This window comes from Euwallacea similis, chromosome 6 (genome assembly GCF_039881205.1).
Source record: "Euwallacea similis isolate ESF13 chromosome 6, ESF131.1, whole genome shotgun sequence".
Lineage (NCBI taxonomy): Eukaryota > Metazoa > Arthropoda > Insecta > Coleoptera > Curculionidae > Euwallacea > Euwallacea similis.
This window is the reverse complement of record NC_089614.1, coordinates 1,065,288-1,085,608: the sequence shown is the minus strand read 5'-3', so window position 1 is coordinate 1,085,608 and position 20,321 is coordinate 1,065,288. Positions and strand designations below refer to the sequence as shown.

Genomic DNA, 20,321 nt, shown 5'->3' with positions numbered 1-20,321 from the left:
CTTCTGCTTCATTTATCTGCCGTTTTACGTTGCCATTGGTCGCACACACACATGATACAAGATCTATGTCGCGTGATACATGTAATTTGCTAAAAATAATATATAATCTCAAAGGGGTCAGTTTAATAAGTTAAACAGGGTCACCGTTTGGCACTACTACCCATCAGTAATCCAAGAAGAGATGCATTTATCTGAGGCAAACAATGCCCATTGCCTTGACTTTCTGCACACATCACCTGTTAACAGGAATTTTTAATCGAAATTTATCAAAAATTGCCGATGTTGTTAAAGACCTTTGGAGCCGGTTAATTAATATTTATTATGATTCGTTAAGGAGATAGCGAAATTCCTTAAAAATATACCCAATTTTTGTTTACTGTTTTGGCAAACAACGAAATGATGCATATCGAATGGGTCCCCCGAAGACTCGCAAACATCTGCAAACGACTCTGTCTAACACTGAAAGCGAAAAAAGCGACCCTTGCCTCTGTGGGGGTACCAAGACCCACCCTTTTTCCAATAAACTGCTCACGAAAGTGGCCGAAACAGCACGTTCCGCAGACTTTTTGAGAGCTCATATCTCAGAAATGCGTTTCCGGATTTTCATGAAAGAATAGGATTTTAGGTCTTTTTTTTTAAATCACTGATGACCGCTCATGTAAAAAAAAATCCTGTTGTCGAATCAATGGTACAGACTGGTTTAAAACAAAAAGAGGCGGAGCACTGAGGTTAGCTGCATTAAAAGACATACGTAGACGCATCCAATTGGTCCGTAATTTCGCGCATGTGCAGTTTAGTCGTTGCTGTTTATGTGACAAAAGTTTCATTTCTCGACAAACACAAAACGCGATTGAGAAATGGATGTTTCCAGGAAAAATTTAAGAATATCAATGTTGTTCTGTTTTAAACTGAACAAAAATTCTGCCGAAACTACAGAAAAGATTCATTCGGATTGGGGAGATAATTCTCTTGGTGTTTCAACTGTTAGGAGGTGGTAATTAAGAAGTTTCGCGAGGAAAATTTTTATCTTGAAGACGATCCACGTCCGAGTTTAAAGAAAAGTTTTAAAACGAAGAACTGCAACCTTTAGCGGACGAAAATCCATGCCGAACTGAAAAAAGCTTGTAGAGCAGTTAGGATAAGCAATATCAGTTCGATTACGTGTAATGGGTAAGATTCAAAAGTGCGGAAAATTTTCCTCGCGAGTTAACCGAAAACAATAAAAACCGATGAGTTGACATCTGCATGGACTTGCTTTCTCGGTGGAAAAGAAACAATTTTCCATATAACAATCCTAAGAGTAGAAAAGCATGAGTTGATCAGGCCGGTCTTCCACCTTACTTGCAAAACTGAACATTCATACCACAAAAGTTTTACTATGCATCTGATAGAATTGGAAGAAAGGCATTTACTATGAGCTTCTGGAACCTGGTCAAACTGTTACAGTTGAACGTTATTAGGCCCAAATGATCAAATTAAGAGAAGCTATGGAGAAAAAAAGATCTTTTAAGTAACATTACTGCTCTTCCGCATACAGCGAATCCGACCCAGGAACTAATCTTCTCCTTAGGCTGCGAAATTCTCCAGCATCCGGCGAATTCTCCAGACTTAGCTCCTTCAGACTTTCACTTATGTTCAATGCAGTCTCATCTAGCTGACCAGCGGTCCTGTAGGGTTGAGCGAAGTGGCTCGATAATTATTTTGCCTCGAAACCACTAAGCTTCTGCCGCGAGGGCACCCATCATAGGTAGTAATGAAGATTTTTAATTATTAACATTTCCAATAAGTATGTTTTTAATGAAGCTTAATTTCGCCAAAAAATGCTGTTTCTATTCGTATACCTATTGCGTATAAAAAAGTGTTCACTATCGCACGAGGAAAATTCTATACGAAGCATACTTTCAGAAACTTTTCCTCCACGAAAATCCGCCGAGGCCTCTCCAAAATGCGAGCCGGGGAAAATGACTGAAAATCGACCGGAAAGGTTCCGAGTTATTCTGCGAGCGCTTTATATCATGTACCATATGGTGCTAAGGTGAGCAGAACACGTTTGCTTGTGGAGGCGAAATCCTCTTTAGTGGGTCACCTTTGCCGTTACTAATAATAAACTAGTTCTGCTTACCAGTTTTGAAAACGAGAGTTTGGAATCTCTCGGCTTCTGGGTATTTCGTAAGTTAAGAGCGATGGTGTGTCTAATAAAAGTGCAATTTTAGTGGGTGAAATATACCATGAAGAAGTAATATTCAGCGAGGCAAGAATTCGCCTATTTTCCTCAAGTTTAGACTCAAGCAAATTGCCACCAACACTAAAAAAAAATGCGTGATGATACTTATGAATGGACTAAACGTGTCAAGGGCAATAACCAACAATGCTTCTTGATAAATCACTTTTTGCTCCCCACTGTAGTATATCCCGTCTATACGATGCGAAGAACGCTCGTTCATGGTTAGTCATACTGCGACACCACCATGGTTTGCACCTGGAGGTGAAAGTGATGTTAAAACTACGATTCGCTTAAGTTAAAGCTTTTCAGTGTTTTATTTACTTTAATCAATATTTAGTGATTATTTTCCATCAGTGCCAACACTCTTTGTACGCGCAAATCGTGAATATGGGCGCATCCAGCATGGACGGTTGTGGGAATTTCATGAAATATTCCCTCTTTGTGGTGAACTTCATCATATTTGTAAGTATGTGCTTCCGTGGATTATTGATTATTTTAAACGTCCTGTGGAGGTCTGAGCTCGCCAGGTCTGCAACGTTGGGTTTAGTTATGCTGGGCATGCATGGCAGGTAGGTATCACTATACCCATTTCTGGGTTGTCTGGGTGTTTCTGGGTACTCGCAGAAACGTTTTGAAGGGAAATCATTTTTCTGGTTGGGAACCAATTTGGCGCCCACCGGAAAGTCTTTAGAGCCGACTCTGTGTTTATAGGTAAGTATGTCGCATGGGGGTATTCCCCTAGAGGGTCCTGAGGTGCCACCCACCATTTCTCGAATTCCGTCTCTTTAACTTGAACATCGCTTCAATAATTTTTAATTTTGATTCTTCCTATCTCAAACCTTGATTTTCTCTATTTATTATTTAATTCTGTAGTGTCTACTGACGCACACTCAAACGATAAATTAGAGTTATTTATTGCTTTAATCAACATACGATTTTCCTTACCGAAAATAAAGGTGCGACCTTAACCAATATTGTTTGTAAATATCCAGCTAATTGTTATAATTTATATGCGAAATCACGTGCAATCGCCATATGTATGGACTAATTTGGATTAAGCATCAATGATTAGTTGTACAGGGTCGTCCAACGAAAACTTGACCCCTCTTAATCTTGAAAAATATGGAGTTTTCGGAAAATTCTCAAAACAGGTTAAAACAGTTTTTGAAGGGAGGCGAATTTTCATATAAAATTCAGCCCCCAAGCTTCACCCTTACGCGCGTCGCACCCTCTGGAAAATTTTAAATGCCACGAGGGGTCATGTCACAGTTTAAACTAAAGACCTTCGAAGCTATATTCAGTGGTTTAATCCGATTTAAAATCTATTGATGAGTTTTTGAGACTGTTTGTGAGCACAAAATCGAAAATAAACCAATTTCCTATCAACAAACAAATTTTTTCATTGTTTACGTACCATTTAACTGAGTTTGTACTTAATTTTTTACCAGAAAGTACCCTCCATTAAGATAGTCAGAATACTTTTTGATCTAAATTGAAAACCTAACTGAATGGGCATATAAGTACATAAGTTATAAGCCTCTAATGCTAATCAGTCGCGCAAAACACCCTTACCTCCTCCCCCTAGACCAAAAAAATCTTTAAATCGCCATTTTTTCAATTATAATTTTTAACTTGAAAACTGGCTTTTTGAAAAATCTTTAAAAAAATACATATATAGAAAACCCTCGCGTATTCGCCACATTTTTTCGTTTTTTTTCCTGCTAATTCTATTCTTAAATTTCAAAATGGAATAACTTTTTTTCAAAATGGGCTGCAGGTCCAGTTTTTTCTTCTAATGATGGGCATTTTCATGGCAAATCTAAGTGTATATAAAATGTGTCACTTTTTAGGCTGCGCCATATTGAAAAATGAAAAAAAACTCAATTTTTTGGTATTTTTTTTATTATCCAATTAAGAGATTTTCGGCTTTTTTGAGCATTTGATGCCTTTCTTATAATCCAATAGTATCTATTTATCGCCTTTTATGACGAAATGCTTAATTCGGTACTGAAAAAAAGCTAAAAAATTGAGTTTTTTGCATTTTTCAATATGGCACAGCCTAAAAAGTGAAACATTTTATATACACTTAGATTTGCCATGAAAATGCTCATCATTAGTAGAAAAAACTGGACCTGCAGCCCATTTTGAAAAAAAGTTATTCCATTTTGAAATTTTAAAAATCGTTGTTGGGTTAAAATTAACAGAAAAAAAAACTTTAAAAAATGTGGCGAATGCGCGAGGATTTTTTATATACATATGTATGATTTTTTTTCAGATATTTCGAAAAACCAGTTTTCAAGTTAAAAATTATAATTGAGAAAATGGTTTAAGGGTTTTTTTGGTTTAAGGTGTGGGGGTAAAAGTATTTTGCACAATTGGTATTAGAGATGGATATTAGAGATTGGTATTAGAGAGTTATAACTTATGTACTTAATATATGTCCGTTTAGTTAGGTTTTCAATTTAGATCAAAGAGCATTTTGACAATCTTAATGGGGGTACTTTTTATAGCAGTATTTCTTAAAAACTAATCCATGAATCTTAAATGGCATAATACCATTGAATGTAGTTTTGAAAGACCTTTAATTTGAAGTGCCACATGACGCCTCGTGCCATTTAAAATTTTGAAAGAGTTGCTGTGACGCGCTTAAGGGCGAAGTTTAGGGGTTGAATTTTACAAAAAAATTCGTCCCCCTCAAAAACTGTTTTGACGTAATTTGGGAATTTTCCAAAAGATCCTTATTTTTCAAAAGTAAGGGGGCTCAAGTTTTTGTTGGCTGACCCTGTATTCGGTTGAATGCGACAATACAATTTTTGGTGCGCGCATCATACACTTGATATGTTTATGAGCCATTTAAGTAAAAGAAGTGGTCGCATGTGTGGATAAAACATTAAAAGTTCTCAACAAGCGGAAATTAAATTATGGCTCTAGTTAAGTGATTAAAGTTTTATCAGCTATGAGGGTTTGCTGAGTCATTATGGCCCATTTTGGGCTGTATATAGGACCAAATAACTCTAGTTGCTAATTTTTTTTAAATAGATTTTCTCACTTAAATTTGGGGTATTTGGGTAATTTGATCACAGGGGATTTGGCTGCAGGTACTGAATGGGTTTGTCTATACCTGCAAACAGGGCCGGCCTTAGCAAGTCTGGCGCCCTCGGCGAAATTTTTAAACGCCGTCCTCCTATCCCTAAGAAAAACCGCTGACCAAGCCCCCCAACCTCGTCCTCTCATAAGGCCGGTACCGCTTGCAACTATACGAATTTCTATTAATCAATCGTGAATTAATATCGAAAATAGTGTACTAATCAGCATGACGCAACAGTGAATTTCTACTTTCCGTCTTAGGGCATCATAAAGTGAAAGGAATTGAAATTATTCTATAAGATTTAACAACTTGAACATTTATTTAACAATGAAGGCCTTGCGACCATAACTCGTCCTACAGCTGCCTTAAGCGATTTCTATTGAGTGCCAGCAAATTCCGTTTTTGCAAGTGTTTCGTGGTCAATTTGCCCCTTAATGAGGAGAAATTTCGCTGCTCCAGTGGAAATATTGCAGTGATAAATACGTATAAGTGTCCTTGAACCAACGGGCCGGTTTAAGAGCGACTGGTGCCAAAATCCATTCGTTATCACCAAAACAAATCTAAAAAAGGACGTCGCACATGGGAGTAGGAAAGGGGTACATTGCACATACGAGGAGGAGTCAAAAAATTCTCGGAATTTCGTTGGAATTCTTTATTACAACGACATAGTTACACATTTACTTAATCACCTTCAGAATAGGCTCCTTCTGAACACACTCACTTGCTCCATTGCTGCTGCCATTGCTGGAAACAATGATCAAAGTCTTGATATCTTCCGAAGTTCAGCCGTCACGTTGGTTTTGATGTCTTCTACGATGTCAAAATGATTACCTTTGAGGCCCTTTTTGATCTTGGGGAGAGCCAGAAATCTGATGGCGATAAATTCGATAAGCAGGGAGGCTACTGGAGGACTGGAATGTTCTTTTCTGCAAGCCATGTCTACACAGTGATCGAAGTGTGTGAGGGAGCATTGTCGTGATGCAGTGACAATCCTCCTTGCCATTTTCCGGGACGGTTTCTTCGAATTGCTTCCCTCACTCTTTTCAAAATTAGCACGTAAAAAGGGCTGTTAACAGTTTGTTCCGCTGGTACAAATTTATGGTGCGTCGCTCTTTCGTTGTCAAAAAATGCAATGAGCATCACTTTTGTTTTGGATTTGACATGAAGTGATTTCTTTGGTCGAGGAGAAGATGATGTGTGCCATTCTGATGACTGAATCTTTGTCTCTGGGTCGTAAGCGTCCAAGTCTCGTCACCGGTAACGATTGTCTGAAAAAACGTCGGGTCTTCTATGCTTTTTTCAAAACATTCTTTCGCAGTCAACTTTCGAGTTTCCATTCGATCCGGATTCAGCAGCCGCAGGACAAACTTTGCACTGACACGTTTCATCTTCAAACCATCTGATAGGATTACGTGCATGCATCCATGAGAGATCTCCATTTCTTATGCCAACTCGTCGATGGTCATTCTGAGGTCTCATCTGATTAACTGTTTCACTCGCTCGACCATTCTTCGGTTCTGGTGGTTGATGGTCTCCCACTGCGACTCTCGTCTTCCAGGGATTTTGTCTATTCTTAAATCTTGAAAACCACTCGTAAACGGCTGTTTTCTTTAAAGAATCGTCACCGTAAACCGTTTGTAAGTCTCTGAAGCAGATTTCCCCAATTTGCACATGAACTTGATGTTCGCCCGTTGCTCGAACTGCGACATCGCGCAAACTGATCACCACACACTTCTTCCTTCTGCTACGCAGCAGTCACACTGAGTGTTATGACCCGTTCAGACCTGCCAGCCTCATAACTATGCACCATAAAGGATGTACTGTAAAAGATTTTTGTGACTGCATGCCACAAATGTCAATACTACGACGAAATTCCGGGAATTTTTTGACTTCCCCTCGTACATAAAAACCGTATCAATATATTCTTCGTTAGTAAATATTATTGTAAATTAAAACATGCTTACTCTACCACTAGTATTGTTTTCATTTGATGAATTAGAGATAATGCATGGTAAACTTTACTTTTTTCAGTAAGATATGCAACGATGTCATTAAAAACGAAGAAAAACATTAAATCCTTTATCTTTAAAACAGTTTAAAGTCGGACCATTGTACCAAACATTTTCCTTCCGTCATAGAACACCTTGTATAAAAATTGAAATGATTGATACTGAAACAAGTTTCTAAACTAGAGTATCCGTCTAGCAGAAGATGAATATCTTAGGGAACAGCATGGAAAATGTTGTTTTATAAGTCTAAAGCGTTACAACTTACATCTAAATTACTATGAACATTTCCAGCGAAACGAATTTCCATATTGAATGGAGGTTTGAGAGCACTTCTTAAACCCATTTAATGAAGGGAAACCTGTATTCTTACGTGGAATTCTAGATTGGGGGTTGTATAGCCACAGGCCTGGGTATTTGGGTCCTGGTTGACAAATCCTTCGCCAATGAGCTGCTGGGCACCAACTTATACACAGGATCCGCCTACGTCCTTGTAATAACCGGCATCGCAGTGGTCTTAATATCCTGCTTAGGATGTCTGGGATCAATCAAAGAAGTGCGCTGCATGCTAGTCATAGTAAGTGAAAGCATTATTATACAGGGTGTTTCCTAATTACGGTTCAGGATACGATTTCTTATAGCATTTAAAGAAAAAAAGTTCCTATGAACATGTAGCCGGGAAGGCTTAGATTCCGAGATACAGGGTGTTGATAGTTAAAAAAATATAGTATATTATTATTTGAAATAGTCAATGCCAGGTTTTTAATATTTTACAGTTGCTGTACGTTGGTAAAGAGCTGCATTTTTAGTAAAAAAATATATTTTGCCGCCAGTGGCGTAGTTAGACGTGAGTCAGCCAAAGTTTTCACCATATAACATAGGACGCCAATGGATTTAAAATTTTTTTTTATTATTTTCAGATTCTTCTAATATTTTACAGCAAAAAATGTCTCGATTTTTTGGTCTAATGCTAACTTATTCCTAGAAAAAAAATTATTTATTTAATTCAACTTCAACAAAAATAATCTACAGTTGCTATGTCACACAAAATTCTCCAGGAATTTTTGAAAGACTGAAACAATCAATGATGAAATGCTGGGAATCCTTTCCTCCCTTTTATCAGAAGGTGACCATTTTCAATATCTGCTGTGACTTTGGGTCGAAACTGATTATTTCTACGATTATTGTTTGTAGGTATCGGTCTTTTTTTCTAAGAATAGGATAGCATTAAGCAAAAAAATCAAGAGGCTTTTTTATTGTAAAATGTTAAGAGTCCGAAAATAATAAACAAGTCAAAAAATCCATTGGCGTCTATATTTTATAACGAAAACGTCGATTGACTCACTCTTAACTACGCCACTGGCGGCAAAATTTTTTATTACTTCATACTAGAAACTTTTAATTTACACTTTATACTAAAAATGCAACTCTTTACCAACGTATAATAACTGCAAAATATTAAGGACCTATCATTGACCGTTCCAAATTTATTTCAAACAATATATATATTTTATTTTCAACACCCTGTATCTTAGAGTCTAAACGTTTTCGGCCACAAGTTTATAGGAGCTTTTTTCTTTAAATATCATAAGAAATTGCGTCCTCGTTTCGGACCGTATTTGGGAAACATTCTGTATAGTGTTTTATCAATGCATCTTGTCTCAGTACTTCACAACGCTTTTCCTGATATTTGTCACAATGCTCATTGGTGGCATAATCGGATACGTCTTCCGCGCCAAAGTGGAGAAAACAATCCGCCTTGGGATGGAGAGATCCATGAGCGACTATGGAGTGTACCGGTCTGTAACTGAGGCGTGGGATGAGACGCAAATGAGATTGAATTGCTGTGGCGTTTACGATTATTTAGTGAGTCATTACCTGCGAAGGTTTTAACATTATTATTGTTTAAATTTAAATCCTAACAAGGATTGGAGAGATAGGATTCCTGACTCGTGCTGCAAGAGGAACCCAAACGGAAAGCTGATCAATTGCAGGCAAATTGAGGTCAAGAACGAGTTTACCATTCACATGAACGGATGCCTGAATGTCACCAAGGAGTATGTGAGGAAGCATGCCACCATCATTGGCACAGTTGGGATTATTGTTGCGTGTATTTTGGTGAGGAACGCTCCGAAATGTCTTGTAGGAGGTTTTTTTACTTGATGATTTTTCCAGTTGCTGGGAATGATTTTCTCCTGTGCCCTCTTCAAGCTGATTAAATGAGTCTTGTGAATTATTGTAAATAAGAAACGCTGTATTATTTTGTTGTATATAGACCGAACTTTAGATAAGGCCTAACTTTTATTAGTTTATACGTTTACATGGAAATCAGACGATTTTACTAAACACTGTTTTATTAATTCGAAATAATAATACAACAATATAAATTACAATCGCCTGGAAAACAATACTGCAACAAACAATAAAACATCTAAGTATACATTTCTTTCACTTAATACAATTATCGATAATTTGCTTATTAAAACAAAGGGTTTAGTGGTATTTAAGGAGACATAGAACCCAGATAAGTTACATTGTTAAAACGCACTGCTACAAACGGACAAGAATCGCTCTTACGTTTTTGATCTCTTCACATCTATAGGAAAATAATTTGTTAATTGAAATACACAAATAAAACACTCCAATAATAATTTGAGACAAAAGTTATAGTGACATTTATTGCTGGAAACAATAATTGAATCTACCATATAACAAACTTACCGGTACCGCCCCATGGACGCTTTATTTCTATTATATTTAGTTATGCTAGAGTTTATAATACATAAATGCTTCGGGTTTAAATAGAATAATATATTAATGGTAAACACGTATATCACAAGAAAAAAACTGCTCCAAAAATATATTTTAAACTGTCCTGAAGCCAAATAAATAAATAAATAAATAGGATTCTACACGGAAAATCAAATTATCCCTGATTTTTCGTCGCCAAACGAGGACAAAATTGTTTATTGCTCGAGTTACTATTATTTATCAAAGAAAATACTTACGAAAATGGTCCCTTACCAGTAAAGTGATATTGCTAAAACCATGTAGGATCTAGTAATTGATATAGTTTCATAAGAATAGTTTAGTGCTTCTTCCGGACTGATATAACGAAACTATGAGGCAACAACCAAAACGTGCTCTTATCACAGAAAACCGACAATAAAACTACATTTGCGCCACATATGAAAGCCCCTACCGCAACTAAAGGTACTTTATACCGATTAAAATGCTCACGTAAAGCGAAGCCACTTTACAAACTTTACACGCTACCCAGTCTGTATGTTGCGCTATTTATGTGACACTATTTACACTAGAATAATAATTACAAATCCTTGGAAAGAAGGTTTTTTAAATACAATACAGAGAATAAATTTAATTGTTGGTGTTGCAATTTGCCTTACTCACAATATATGCTAAGTCAGTGTATAAGTCGTCGAGTACAAAAACCGATGCACGTCATAAACCACGTGATTTCATTGCCAACCCTCATGTTCAAAATACGACAAATTTCCAATAAGGAATTCGTCTCTAAATAAACAATAACTATATGGATGAACTGCAACTAGTACTTGGACCTAAGGGTAACCCACCCGTCAACGTTTAGTAAAATATTTAAACTTAACACGAACGTAAATAATGGAAATGTTAACAACAATGTGTTGGCAACAGGGCGCGGTGTCGCCATATTTGTCCATTTTGGCATTACGCCTTCCCCGTTCCGCCATTTTATTTTCTTGTGACGGTCGTGTTTACTTAAATAACATCAAATTTTTCTTCGTATTCTATCAAAGTTCCCGTTTTACTGGTGATTTCTTTACCACAAACTATTCTTTCAAAAACACAGGCTAATTAGACGTTTATTATTAGTGTTTTACGATATTCGAAAGCAGTTAAGTAGTCGGCGTAGAGCTTGTTGCTTTCTGAATAAAGTAGTTGGGACGGGAAAGGACCAACAACAGTCCTTTGTTGCCATTGAATGCCGTCAGAGAAGTATGTTTATCATCTTTATTAATTTTCACAGTTTGTATATTATACAGGGTGTTAGTAAATAAGTGTGAAAGATTTTAATGGGTAATTGTTGAGGTTTTTTTTAAGTAAAAAAGTTCATAAAAACCCAGGTCGGGAAACCCTCAGTTTCGAAGATACAGATTATTAAAGTTCTTATACGGCCATGCCATGACATATTTTTAGGGAAAAAAAGGCACGCCAACGATTTTTTCCAAATTTTCCATTAATGGTTAACAAAAAAGACAAAAATTATTTTAAAACTAAGTATAATTATAATAAATGTTGAAAATCACTGCCCTCAGCCGTGGTACGAGAGTTCACTCTTCGCCTCACTGACTGGCGTATTCGTTGAAATAATTTTTTTACTTTGAAAACGGCTACATAAGCAACACTAAGAGGTCTTTTTTGTTAACAATTAATGGAACATTTAAAAAACATTATTAGCGTGCCTTTTTTTCCTTTAAAAATATGTCATGGCATGGCCGTATAAGAACTTTAACACTCTGCATCTTGGAAACTAAACGTTTTCAGACCCGGGTTTATATGAACTTTTTTACTTAAAAAACCTCAGCAATCACCTATCAAAATCTTTCGCTCTTATTTACTAACACCCTGTATGAGAAACACTGAACCAATCATGCAATCGGCAATACCACTGAATTCCAGCGTTATGACGTGCATCGGTTTTAATACAGAATAACCTATGTATGTAAATGGACACAGTCTAAAGTTATATATTAGCTCGTTTCTAGTGGTCCTATAAATCGTTTGGACGAACGAATATTATTTCTTTGTCAGGGTCAATAATGCTGCAGTAAGTGCATATTCCTAAGGTTTCTCAATAATATTTAGTTCAAGCTTAAGCCTGAAAAAGCTTTTCAAAGATGATACAACCTCAAGATGTAGATGATTTAATCGAGAATATTTTCCCGTTGCTTCTTGACGTCAAAAGATGAAATGGAAATCGAATTAATTTACAAAATTGGATTTTTCTCGGGGACCATGGATCCTCCTTGTTCTCAGTCAGGAGCTTCTTTTTATAAAAATGCTCAGAGAATTAAAAAAAAAAGAGTATTTTTTAAAAGGATAGAAGCCTCTATCAGCAGTGCCAACAGTTACACAACTATCCGAGATTTGTATTGATTAATAGGCTACCCTTTAGGTACAGTTCAGCGGGAGCTGACGTTCTTTTTGTTGTCAATTTCATACAGTGTACAGTTAACGATCATTTAGCTATTAGCTTTCAACATCGGAATGATGTTACCGCATAGAAATAATTTACTCTTTTCCATGTTCTATGATTACAATAACCATGATATTATCAGATTCAAGCAAGCAACAGCAATGCAAATTTGTCAAAGTAGAACATTGTGTTCTTCTAAAAATGGCAATGAAGTTGTCACATCTTTTCATTTCTAACAAAATGCAAAAGCCGTTGCCAAATCAGTCAGACAGATTTGATGACAAACCAGCCCGGAAATTATTCCCAAATGTAATTTAAATACCAACTATTGACCTCCAAATTATCCGTCCTATGTCCGAAGTATCAACAGAGCCCTATAATGAATTATTCGTATTAATTTTGACTAAGCATAAATTTATTAATAATTTAAATTATTTTTTTAGATTTTAATTTTAATCTTAAAAACAAAACGAGATATAAAAAAATATCAAAGGACAAAAATTTGTACTTGTTTGATGAGAAATAATTTTAAAATTTGTAACCATCTACTGGGTGTTACTATTTCTCTGTAAAATTCCGACAGACCAGCCGCGTGGCCATGCCACTGAAATTCCTCTCATATCGTTCATTAGCGATTGAGATAAAAATAATAATGAAAATATCGAAAAAGTTCAGTGTTTTAATTAGTTTTAAGAGTACTCTAATGACAAAGATGCCACGTGACTTTTCTGTAGAATTAAAAGAAATTACTCAAATTTCCAATTCTCTCTGTTTCAAACTGGTGATGGTGGTTTTTCACTTCTCACCACGAATGGATTGATTTTGCATCTATAGAGTTGTATTGTGATAAATACTGAGAGTGAAATTTCTATAACAATAGGATTATTTACACCCATGAAAAAGGAAATGCATCATTCCTGTGATGTGTTATAGGATGATCACGTGAGAAAAGTAGTCTTGTACAATATTGCCAAATTTTGAGTTGCTTTCGAAATATTTGGTAAAAGATGAAAAGATGGTTTCATTTCATCAGGGTAGAAAATTATTTTCAGATCACCAGAAATAATTATAAAATGTGCAAAAAATCGTGACTTTCAAGTTCGCATTTTAAAAAAGGATAATTAAAGGACCGCATGGACTTAACCGATAGGCAAATTTGCAGGCAGAAAAATGCTGTGAAACTTCATGATTTAAACTTTTTTCTTTTACAAAAATATTACGATATGGAAGAGATAAAATGTTGTCAATTATCATCTCAACATCTAGCAACATTGTAGGGGTTTCTCCTCAATGAGCTCAGTTTCTCTCGAACGAGCTCCAGAAAAGGCAACATTTTCCTAACTTAATTGAACTGGTAAAATTTATACACTTACATACAATGCAGAAAATCCGGGGACTATGTAAAGGTCTAAGAATTTTAATGGCACCTCTACGCAGTCCGGATTTTACCTTCAAAAATACAAAAAACGTTAGGAATAATTCATTACTGCACCTGTATACATGCATTTCTCCCGAAATCAACTTGATGGAATGTAAATTTTCCGAAGAAATGCATTGTTCAACAAGAAAACAAAGCTTAAGTGGAACTTTTCCGCTCAATGCTGGTCTGTCTCACTAAAGCCCCATCCAAACTCGGTCTGTGCATCATTAATCTAGAGTGACTAGTTGATGATTCGTCTTCACAAGTAGAGGCGCTGTTCAAGTGAAGCGCCCTACAGATGCCATGTCGTAGGGACGTGGACAATTTGGACAGAGATCCGCTCTGTCAAGGCAGCACCTCAACGTAGTTTTCCGGTATCAAGCCCGTCTTGCCATTTAAAGTGCCTTCTAGCCATCCTGGCTCTTGCGAAGATTTGACTGCATTAAAGGAGATTTATATGAAACTGAATTTGTCTTTTTTCAAAATTCTTACCATTTGTAATAATCTGATTTGGCTCGAAGGATAATTCGCCGTCGTGCTCTCCTAGGCAGGCGTATAGTGTCCTAACTCTCCTGTAAAAAGGACATACACATTGCTACTTTTAAGTTTGCAATAAAAGGACAGAGAGACACACAAAAAATTGGTTCAAGCAACCATATTAACCCCACCAACATCGCGATAACCTCAGATTATAGATACTAAAGATAAAAACAAGTTTTACAACGTGTCTCAAGGCTTTCTGTAGGAATAATATGCTTATTGGGTGGATTTTCATAGGATTAAAGAATCATCTGAAAATTGGAAACCTTCGGTATCAAATAATCTTTTTCTAACAATAGAATATTGTCACCAGCGTGAAAAATTTGATCTATATTTTTGTGGCTCATTCATAAATTTTTTGCTCCTTTCAAGATATTTAACAGTATTTAATATTGTATGTAATTTTTACAAATATCTCCAAAACAGCCACAGATACAACAGATGGAAACAAAAAATTGGGTAGCAAGAAAAGAACTTAATAATTATGAAATCTGTATCTTTGTTAATTTGAATTTTTCTTCCATCCTCCAAAAAGACAAAGATTAAAACTACACCCTGTATAGATTACTAGCATTATCTTTAGTATGGTGAATCTGAGGCGATAACAAAATGTTTAGTACAATAAAGCCCACATAAAGCTTCTAAAGAATTCCCAAAAGAGAGAATTTTATAGTAATGGCGCTACTTACTTCAATACTCTTAATTCCGGCGAAACAAAACGAAAATAATACAATATAATAAGTGATAAAAATTAATTTATTTATAACACCAAAAAACTGTTATTAACATTATCTCAACCCACTGATTAAAAAATAATAAAATAAACTTCCGTTCATCCGAATTACTGTCTACATACCGAACTTTATTCAACGTGGGACTGGACCTTCCAGGAGTGGTGACATTCGGAAAACCAGATTGTTTGGAAAGCAGCGTCCTATTTTAGCAGTATTAGGGAAGCATGCAAGTAAGAGTAAGCATATAGTAAGTCGCAAGAAGGTTACAGTAATAGCACTCCCACCGAGTTAAAAGGCCGATATATAAACAAAATAATGCGGAAAGTACGAAATATACAACTAAAAATTTTTCTTTAGCCACAACCATTTCTTCGCGGATCTTATGGCTCTGAAAGAGAAACAATGCATAAGGTTATAGTGCGATTTGCAACGTAAAAAGTAGTTGAGTTTATATCATAACTAACTGTCTTTTAACTTTGTGAGAACCAACACTTGAAAGAGTAAGGATCAAATATTATATAACCTAACTAGGTACCATGCAAACAGTTGTTGACTGAAGGAACCGAAATCGTATTATATTACGAATTATTTTGGTTTCAATTGTGATTTTTATTCGAGGATCACATTGAGGGATTACAAACTAAAGATAAAAACACCGAAACTTTTGGATGCTGTATCCGATTGGTTTAGTTCAAGTTAGTGAAGCAAAATGTGCACAATAAATGAACGAACTTGTACTTACACATTCCCCGGGGATTTGTACATCTTCGGATAACCACCGTAGAGACTCAACCTTTCGTTTTTCTTTGGTCCTGTTACTGCTATGCCATTGCCGTCTCTCGATGTTGACGAAAGCGAATCGTTCGAACTGCTTGTACTATTTGAATCTGTAGCTGTAACAAAAACTCTCTTTTACGATTTTGATTTCTCATACTATATAAACTCTACATGAATCGTAAGAAATGTTTTGAAAATTCTAAAATTTTGTCTCACTTAAAATCCTTAAGACTTTTTCTAATCATCCAAACATCGAATAATCTATAGAGAGCTATTTACGAGATTCCGATAAAATTCGCGGAAATCTCGAACGTGGTTAATTTGTTCTTAATTTGTCCAATTAACACTCTACAGCATATAACCATTATATTTCAAAAACCAATTTAGCATACAACAGTAACGACAACGTTATTTAGAAGAAAATTTGTAGATGTATAAAACTGCTAGCTTATTTTGTAAAAATTACTGTAACTGCTTCAGGTCCCACTAAAATACGTTAGCTTACCTAAACGATTTTGTCGGAAAGCCGTTGGACTGGTCAGACCTTGCGGAATATTTGATTCTGACTGCGAATTTTTTGGAGAGGCGAAATTCTTAAACCGCTGATGGTTTGAAGGCCTGTGATCACTCCTGGACATGTACATGGCACTGTCTGATATCGGCTCGTGGGACGAGTATATGTGAGGGGGTAAAGGATGTTCGATGTACGAGGAAACCGGCTGTAATATTCCCATAAGTATTATTAAAATAAATCCAAAATAAACGACTCCGAAGGGCAATTTTGTCCTGATAATATTGGTGTTTAATGGTCTACAGTAATAATTTTTCTTTGTAACTTTTTGTTTTATTTTCTTCGAGCAAGTCAAGAGGTAAAAAACTCACGCAAGTATAGCAATTGTTATATCCAGGCGGCAACCGGCTATAACTCCCCGACATCTGCTGGCTATTAGCGTACACCATATTATTACTTCCGTAAATCTCTCCCATATCAGTGGGAAGATGATTGTTGGGCGGCAGATGCCCGCCCTTCTGCTTGGGCGGACCGTTGATGATGTTGTTGGTAGGCGGCAGTCGTGGACTGTCCGGTTGACTAAAGAATAACTTCTCATAGTTTTCGATCAGGATCTCTACCACGATATTGTAGAACTTCAAATCCATAATTGAGGCGACTGTTTCTTCTTCCGGACGCAGGAGAGTGGGCCCGAAGCACACGCCCAGATTACTGACTGTCATTAAGTTTTTGTCGCTTTTGCTTGCGACGCTACAGAAAAGGTTTTAATGCCGATTTCCCTGAATTTTAGTCAGGACATACTTCGTAAGGTGTTTAATGAGGATCTTGAGCACGTTCAAATTCTTTTCGGGGAGTTTGTACAGGAGTTTGTGTACCTCGTGAACTCGATTCTGCCGCAATTCTCGCTCTAAAGTAAACACATTTTGTTTTTCCGGCAAAAATAGCGCCGTTTGTAAAAACTTACTGACTGCATTAATAAAATCGTTATGATGCTTAAATGACATAAGCGGTTCGGGCAAGCAGCGCAGATAGGTTTTCATTGCGCTGGTTATGGTCTTGGTCTCCCATTCCTGCGGATCGTCCAAGTTTAGCTTCTCGTTTTTTCTCCGATCCAGGCCCATTGTTAGCAGTTTGCTTACTTTTGAGGTGACTCCGACCACTCTAGAAAATGACGTTTCGTGAAAGAACCCAAAAATTTTGTATGTACGGCGATTACCTGTAAATACCCTGCTCTTCCATACCTCTTTTCTCTAGCGTATCTATACATCTTTTTACAAATTGAACTCCCACTTCGTCTAAAACATAATTCTCTTCTGCTGCAATTGTTGGTTTACTTGAAGGAGCCGTGTATGTCTGAAAATGTTTGTCTTATCTCAAAAATATTTTTTTAAGGGATGCTTGTAAAAAGAAAGCTAATACCAGCAATCAAAAAATACCACAGAAACCAGCGAACAAAATGCCTTACCGGCTCCTTTCCATCCATTATATCCATCCAAGCTGTCCTGTCCTGCTCCGACAAAGCCTGAAGCGTATAAATCACTCCTGGCTTATTATCTGCCTGGACGTCGAAGCAGAACCTTTTGTCAATCGAATCCGATTTCCGCCTCACACAGGACGTAATGACCATTCTCTCCGGCTGCGGAAGCTAAAACGCACTTTTAACACCTGAAATTATAGTCCTGGAAATAATCATTGACCATGACGTCACTTTTCTTTTTGGCCTTTTGACAAATATTTATTCAGATAAATATTCGCAAATGTAAAAATGAATCTTTGAATGAAAATTGTCTAAGGCTTTTGGTTGAGAGTAACAAGGAAAGAAGCAACGTAAAAGTTTAGCCAGAAAATGATAAATTAAACGTGACTTTCTAGCTTTAATAAATATTTTAATAGATATTTTGATAAAATCAAACAAAAAACAATAATTTTCATTTCATTTGAATCATATTTCATTTAAATTTTAAATAGTATCCATCAGCCGTGCCTAAGGCCCGTTTGTATAAACGATTAGGTTTAGCCATACTTTTTTTTATAAAATCATAAATAATCGAATGCGCGCAATAAACATTGTATGAACATTATCCGAAAGTCTAATCAATACTATACGATTAATATGCGACATGCACGTTTTCCCTCCAAAATTACATCTTGGTCAATATTTATTCCCTAAACTTTACCTGGGCATGGTGACTTACCGATTTGGTGGTAAGTTGGTTATACGGAAGCATGGTAAATTCTTTCGTTTCCTTATCATATTTGCAGAAATATTTGGTCCAAGTGGTTCCAAATGCCTCTAGAAAAAGGATTAACTCTTCAGTAAAAACTTTTAATTAATGGCATATTGTCCTTATATTATTATTTGTATATATTTTAATATATATACAAATGTATAATAATATATGTATATTAGTATATATTAATTTAGGAAAGGTTTGTTGGAAATTATAGCTTCAGGTAAACGCCTAATTTCTTCACTTTTCCCTACAATTCGATTTTCGCGCCATAATTATTGAATTCCTTAAAGAATTTTAGCGTAAAACCGTGTATTTCACTTCACCCTACATCAAACAAACCGAACAGCATAGCATGGTAAAAAAACGAGCTAATCCATGTTTTTAACAGGAACGAAAGCATCGATATTTTGCTTTGAAGCCAGATTACCATTTTCAGATCGGATTTATTCAGGTCATGTAAGATATAAGAAATACTTACTTTTTTCTAGTAAAAACAGGTACCCTTCTTTGCACCCTTTAGATATGCTTAATGGTCCCTCGTGTTTCTGTACCTCGGACATTCGTTTCTTGAGTTTCTCACTGAAATCGTCAAAATTGGTTCTGGTCTTCTGGATCTTCGATTGCAAATCTTTCATAAATGGGTCGAAGTCCTTTTTGATTTCGTGTCCCTGGAATAAAAAAAGGCGTTTCCTTTAATCCGCTGACTGAAAATCTCACAAATATTTCGCAATGGCCGTTTCTCTAGCACGTGTACTTGTAGTTAATTTTCGCCCACGACATTGTGAAGAAACGAAAAGTCAATGCCCCAAGGTAATTTCCTTGCAAAATCGAATCTCCCCAACATTCCGAAAAAAATCTCCAATTTCCTGAACATCCTGACGTTGACAATTTTCAGTAACGACCTTTACATTACCACACGCGACGAGGAAACGATTTATAATATGCCTGACAAATTAAGGAGACATATAATACAGTAAAGGAAAGCGAAGAGATTGCAATTTATTTTCGAGTCTTACCTGATGATAAAACGTAAAATAAGCGTAAACGAAAGTCAGAAGCGTTTCAACAAATTCAAACTTCTTTCTCTCATGGACCTCTTGAATCAGATACACGTAGTCCATGCTGGCAGCGTAGAAGTGCCTTTCTGCCATGTCCACCGAGGCATCAGCCTGAAACAGAAGGGGCAAATTAAAGTATGATGGCTTCTATGACTCAAAGATAAATCTTATTATTTGTGTTTGGCGAAGCAATTTGATATAATTTGTAATAATGTTCATGGGCAAGTTGGGGAAAAAAAAATGCCCCGTCTCACAATCTTTCCTCTGTCCAGACGTTCAAATGCCGCATGACTCAGCTCTCGATAATCTCTCCTATTAAATAAAAATTAATCCAACGTGGTGATTGATGTATAACGTTTTCAAAAATCGAGTTGTTTGAACAAAACCGATACTCGTCTATTTTTTTGCGGATTTACTTCGGAGAGAGATCATCAATTTTCCTCAAACCCCACGCGAAATATATCAAGAGGTTTGTTTTGAACTCTCGATAAAATAACAGTTTCCGTTTAATTGCCTAATTTGTTTCAAATTG

General features: G+C 36.3%; 3 protein-coding genes across 7 annotated transcripts in view; 2 read left to right on the top strand and 1 right to left on the bottom strand.

The window, feature by feature from the left end:
- Tps1 (Trehalose-6-phosphate synthase 1) overlaps window positions 1-20,321 on the top strand; it is a 182,488-nt gene that overhangs the window by 65,925 nt on the left and 96,242 nt on the right. The gene's annotated exons all lie outside the window — the stretch shown is intronic.
- Tsp74F (Tetraspanin 74F) lies at window positions 2,408-9,758 on the top strand. Its single transcript, XM_066390912.1, has 5 exons — window positions 2,408-2,686; window positions 7,704-7,895; window positions 8,984-9,184; window positions 9,245-9,436; window positions 9,494-9,758. Exons 1-5 carry the CDS (start codon window positions 2,612-2,614, stop codon window positions 9,539-9,541), a joined length of 708 nt encoding a protein of 235 aa, XP_066247009.1. The 5' UTR covers window positions 2,408-2,611; the 3' UTR covers window positions 9,542-9,758.
- Window positions 9,655-20,321, bottom strand: part of Graf (GTPase regulator associated with FAK) — a 25,395-nt gene continuing 14,728 nt past the window's right edge. For 3 of the 5 annotated variants that reach the window (XM_066390862.1, XM_066390866.1, XM_066390865.1), the window contains 13 exons: window positions 19,748-19,900; window positions 19,210-19,399; window positions 18,693-18,790; window positions 17,963-18,142; window positions 17,714-17,850; window positions 17,462-17,658; window positions 17,299-17,404; window positions 16,869-17,247; window positions 16,492-16,705; window positions 15,952-16,102; window positions 15,332-15,409; window positions 14,428-14,507; window positions 9,655-14,372 (listed from right to left, as the gene is read on the bottom strand). In XM_066390862.1, coding sequence (XP_066246959.1) covers window positions 14,281-14,372; window positions 14,428-14,507; window positions 15,332-15,409; window positions 15,952-16,102; window positions 16,492-16,705; window positions 16,869-17,247; window positions 17,299-17,404; window positions 17,462-17,658; window positions 17,714-17,850; window positions 17,963-18,142; window positions 18,693-18,790; window positions 19,210-19,399; window positions 19,748-19,900 — 2,055 coding nt within the window. In that variant the 3' untranslated portion in view covers window positions 9,655-14,280. Of the gene's footprint in view, window positions 14,373-14,427; window positions 14,508-15,267; window positions 15,598-15,951; window positions 16,103-16,491; window positions 16,706-16,868; window positions 17,248-17,298; window positions 17,405-17,461; window positions 17,659-17,713; window positions 17,851-17,962; window positions 18,143-18,692; window positions 18,791-19,209; window positions 19,400-19,747; window positions 19,901-20,321 lie in introns of those variants that run through there. The other 2 variants (XM_066390863.1, XM_066390864.1) reach the window with 2 other exon arrangements.

Coding starts and splice junctions, on each gene's coding strand:
- Tsp74F (XM_066390912.1), top strand. CDS start 2,612: ATGGGCGCATCCAGCATGGACGGTTGTGGGAATTTCATGAAATATTCC. Junction 7,896..8,983: donor TGCGCTGCATGCTAGTCATA/GTAAGTGAAAGC, acceptor ATCTTGTCTCAG/TACTTCACAACGCTTTTCCT. Junction 9,185..9,244: donor GTGGCGTTTACGATTATTTA/GTGAGTCATTAC, acceptor AATCCTAACAAG/GATTGGAGAGATAGGATTCC.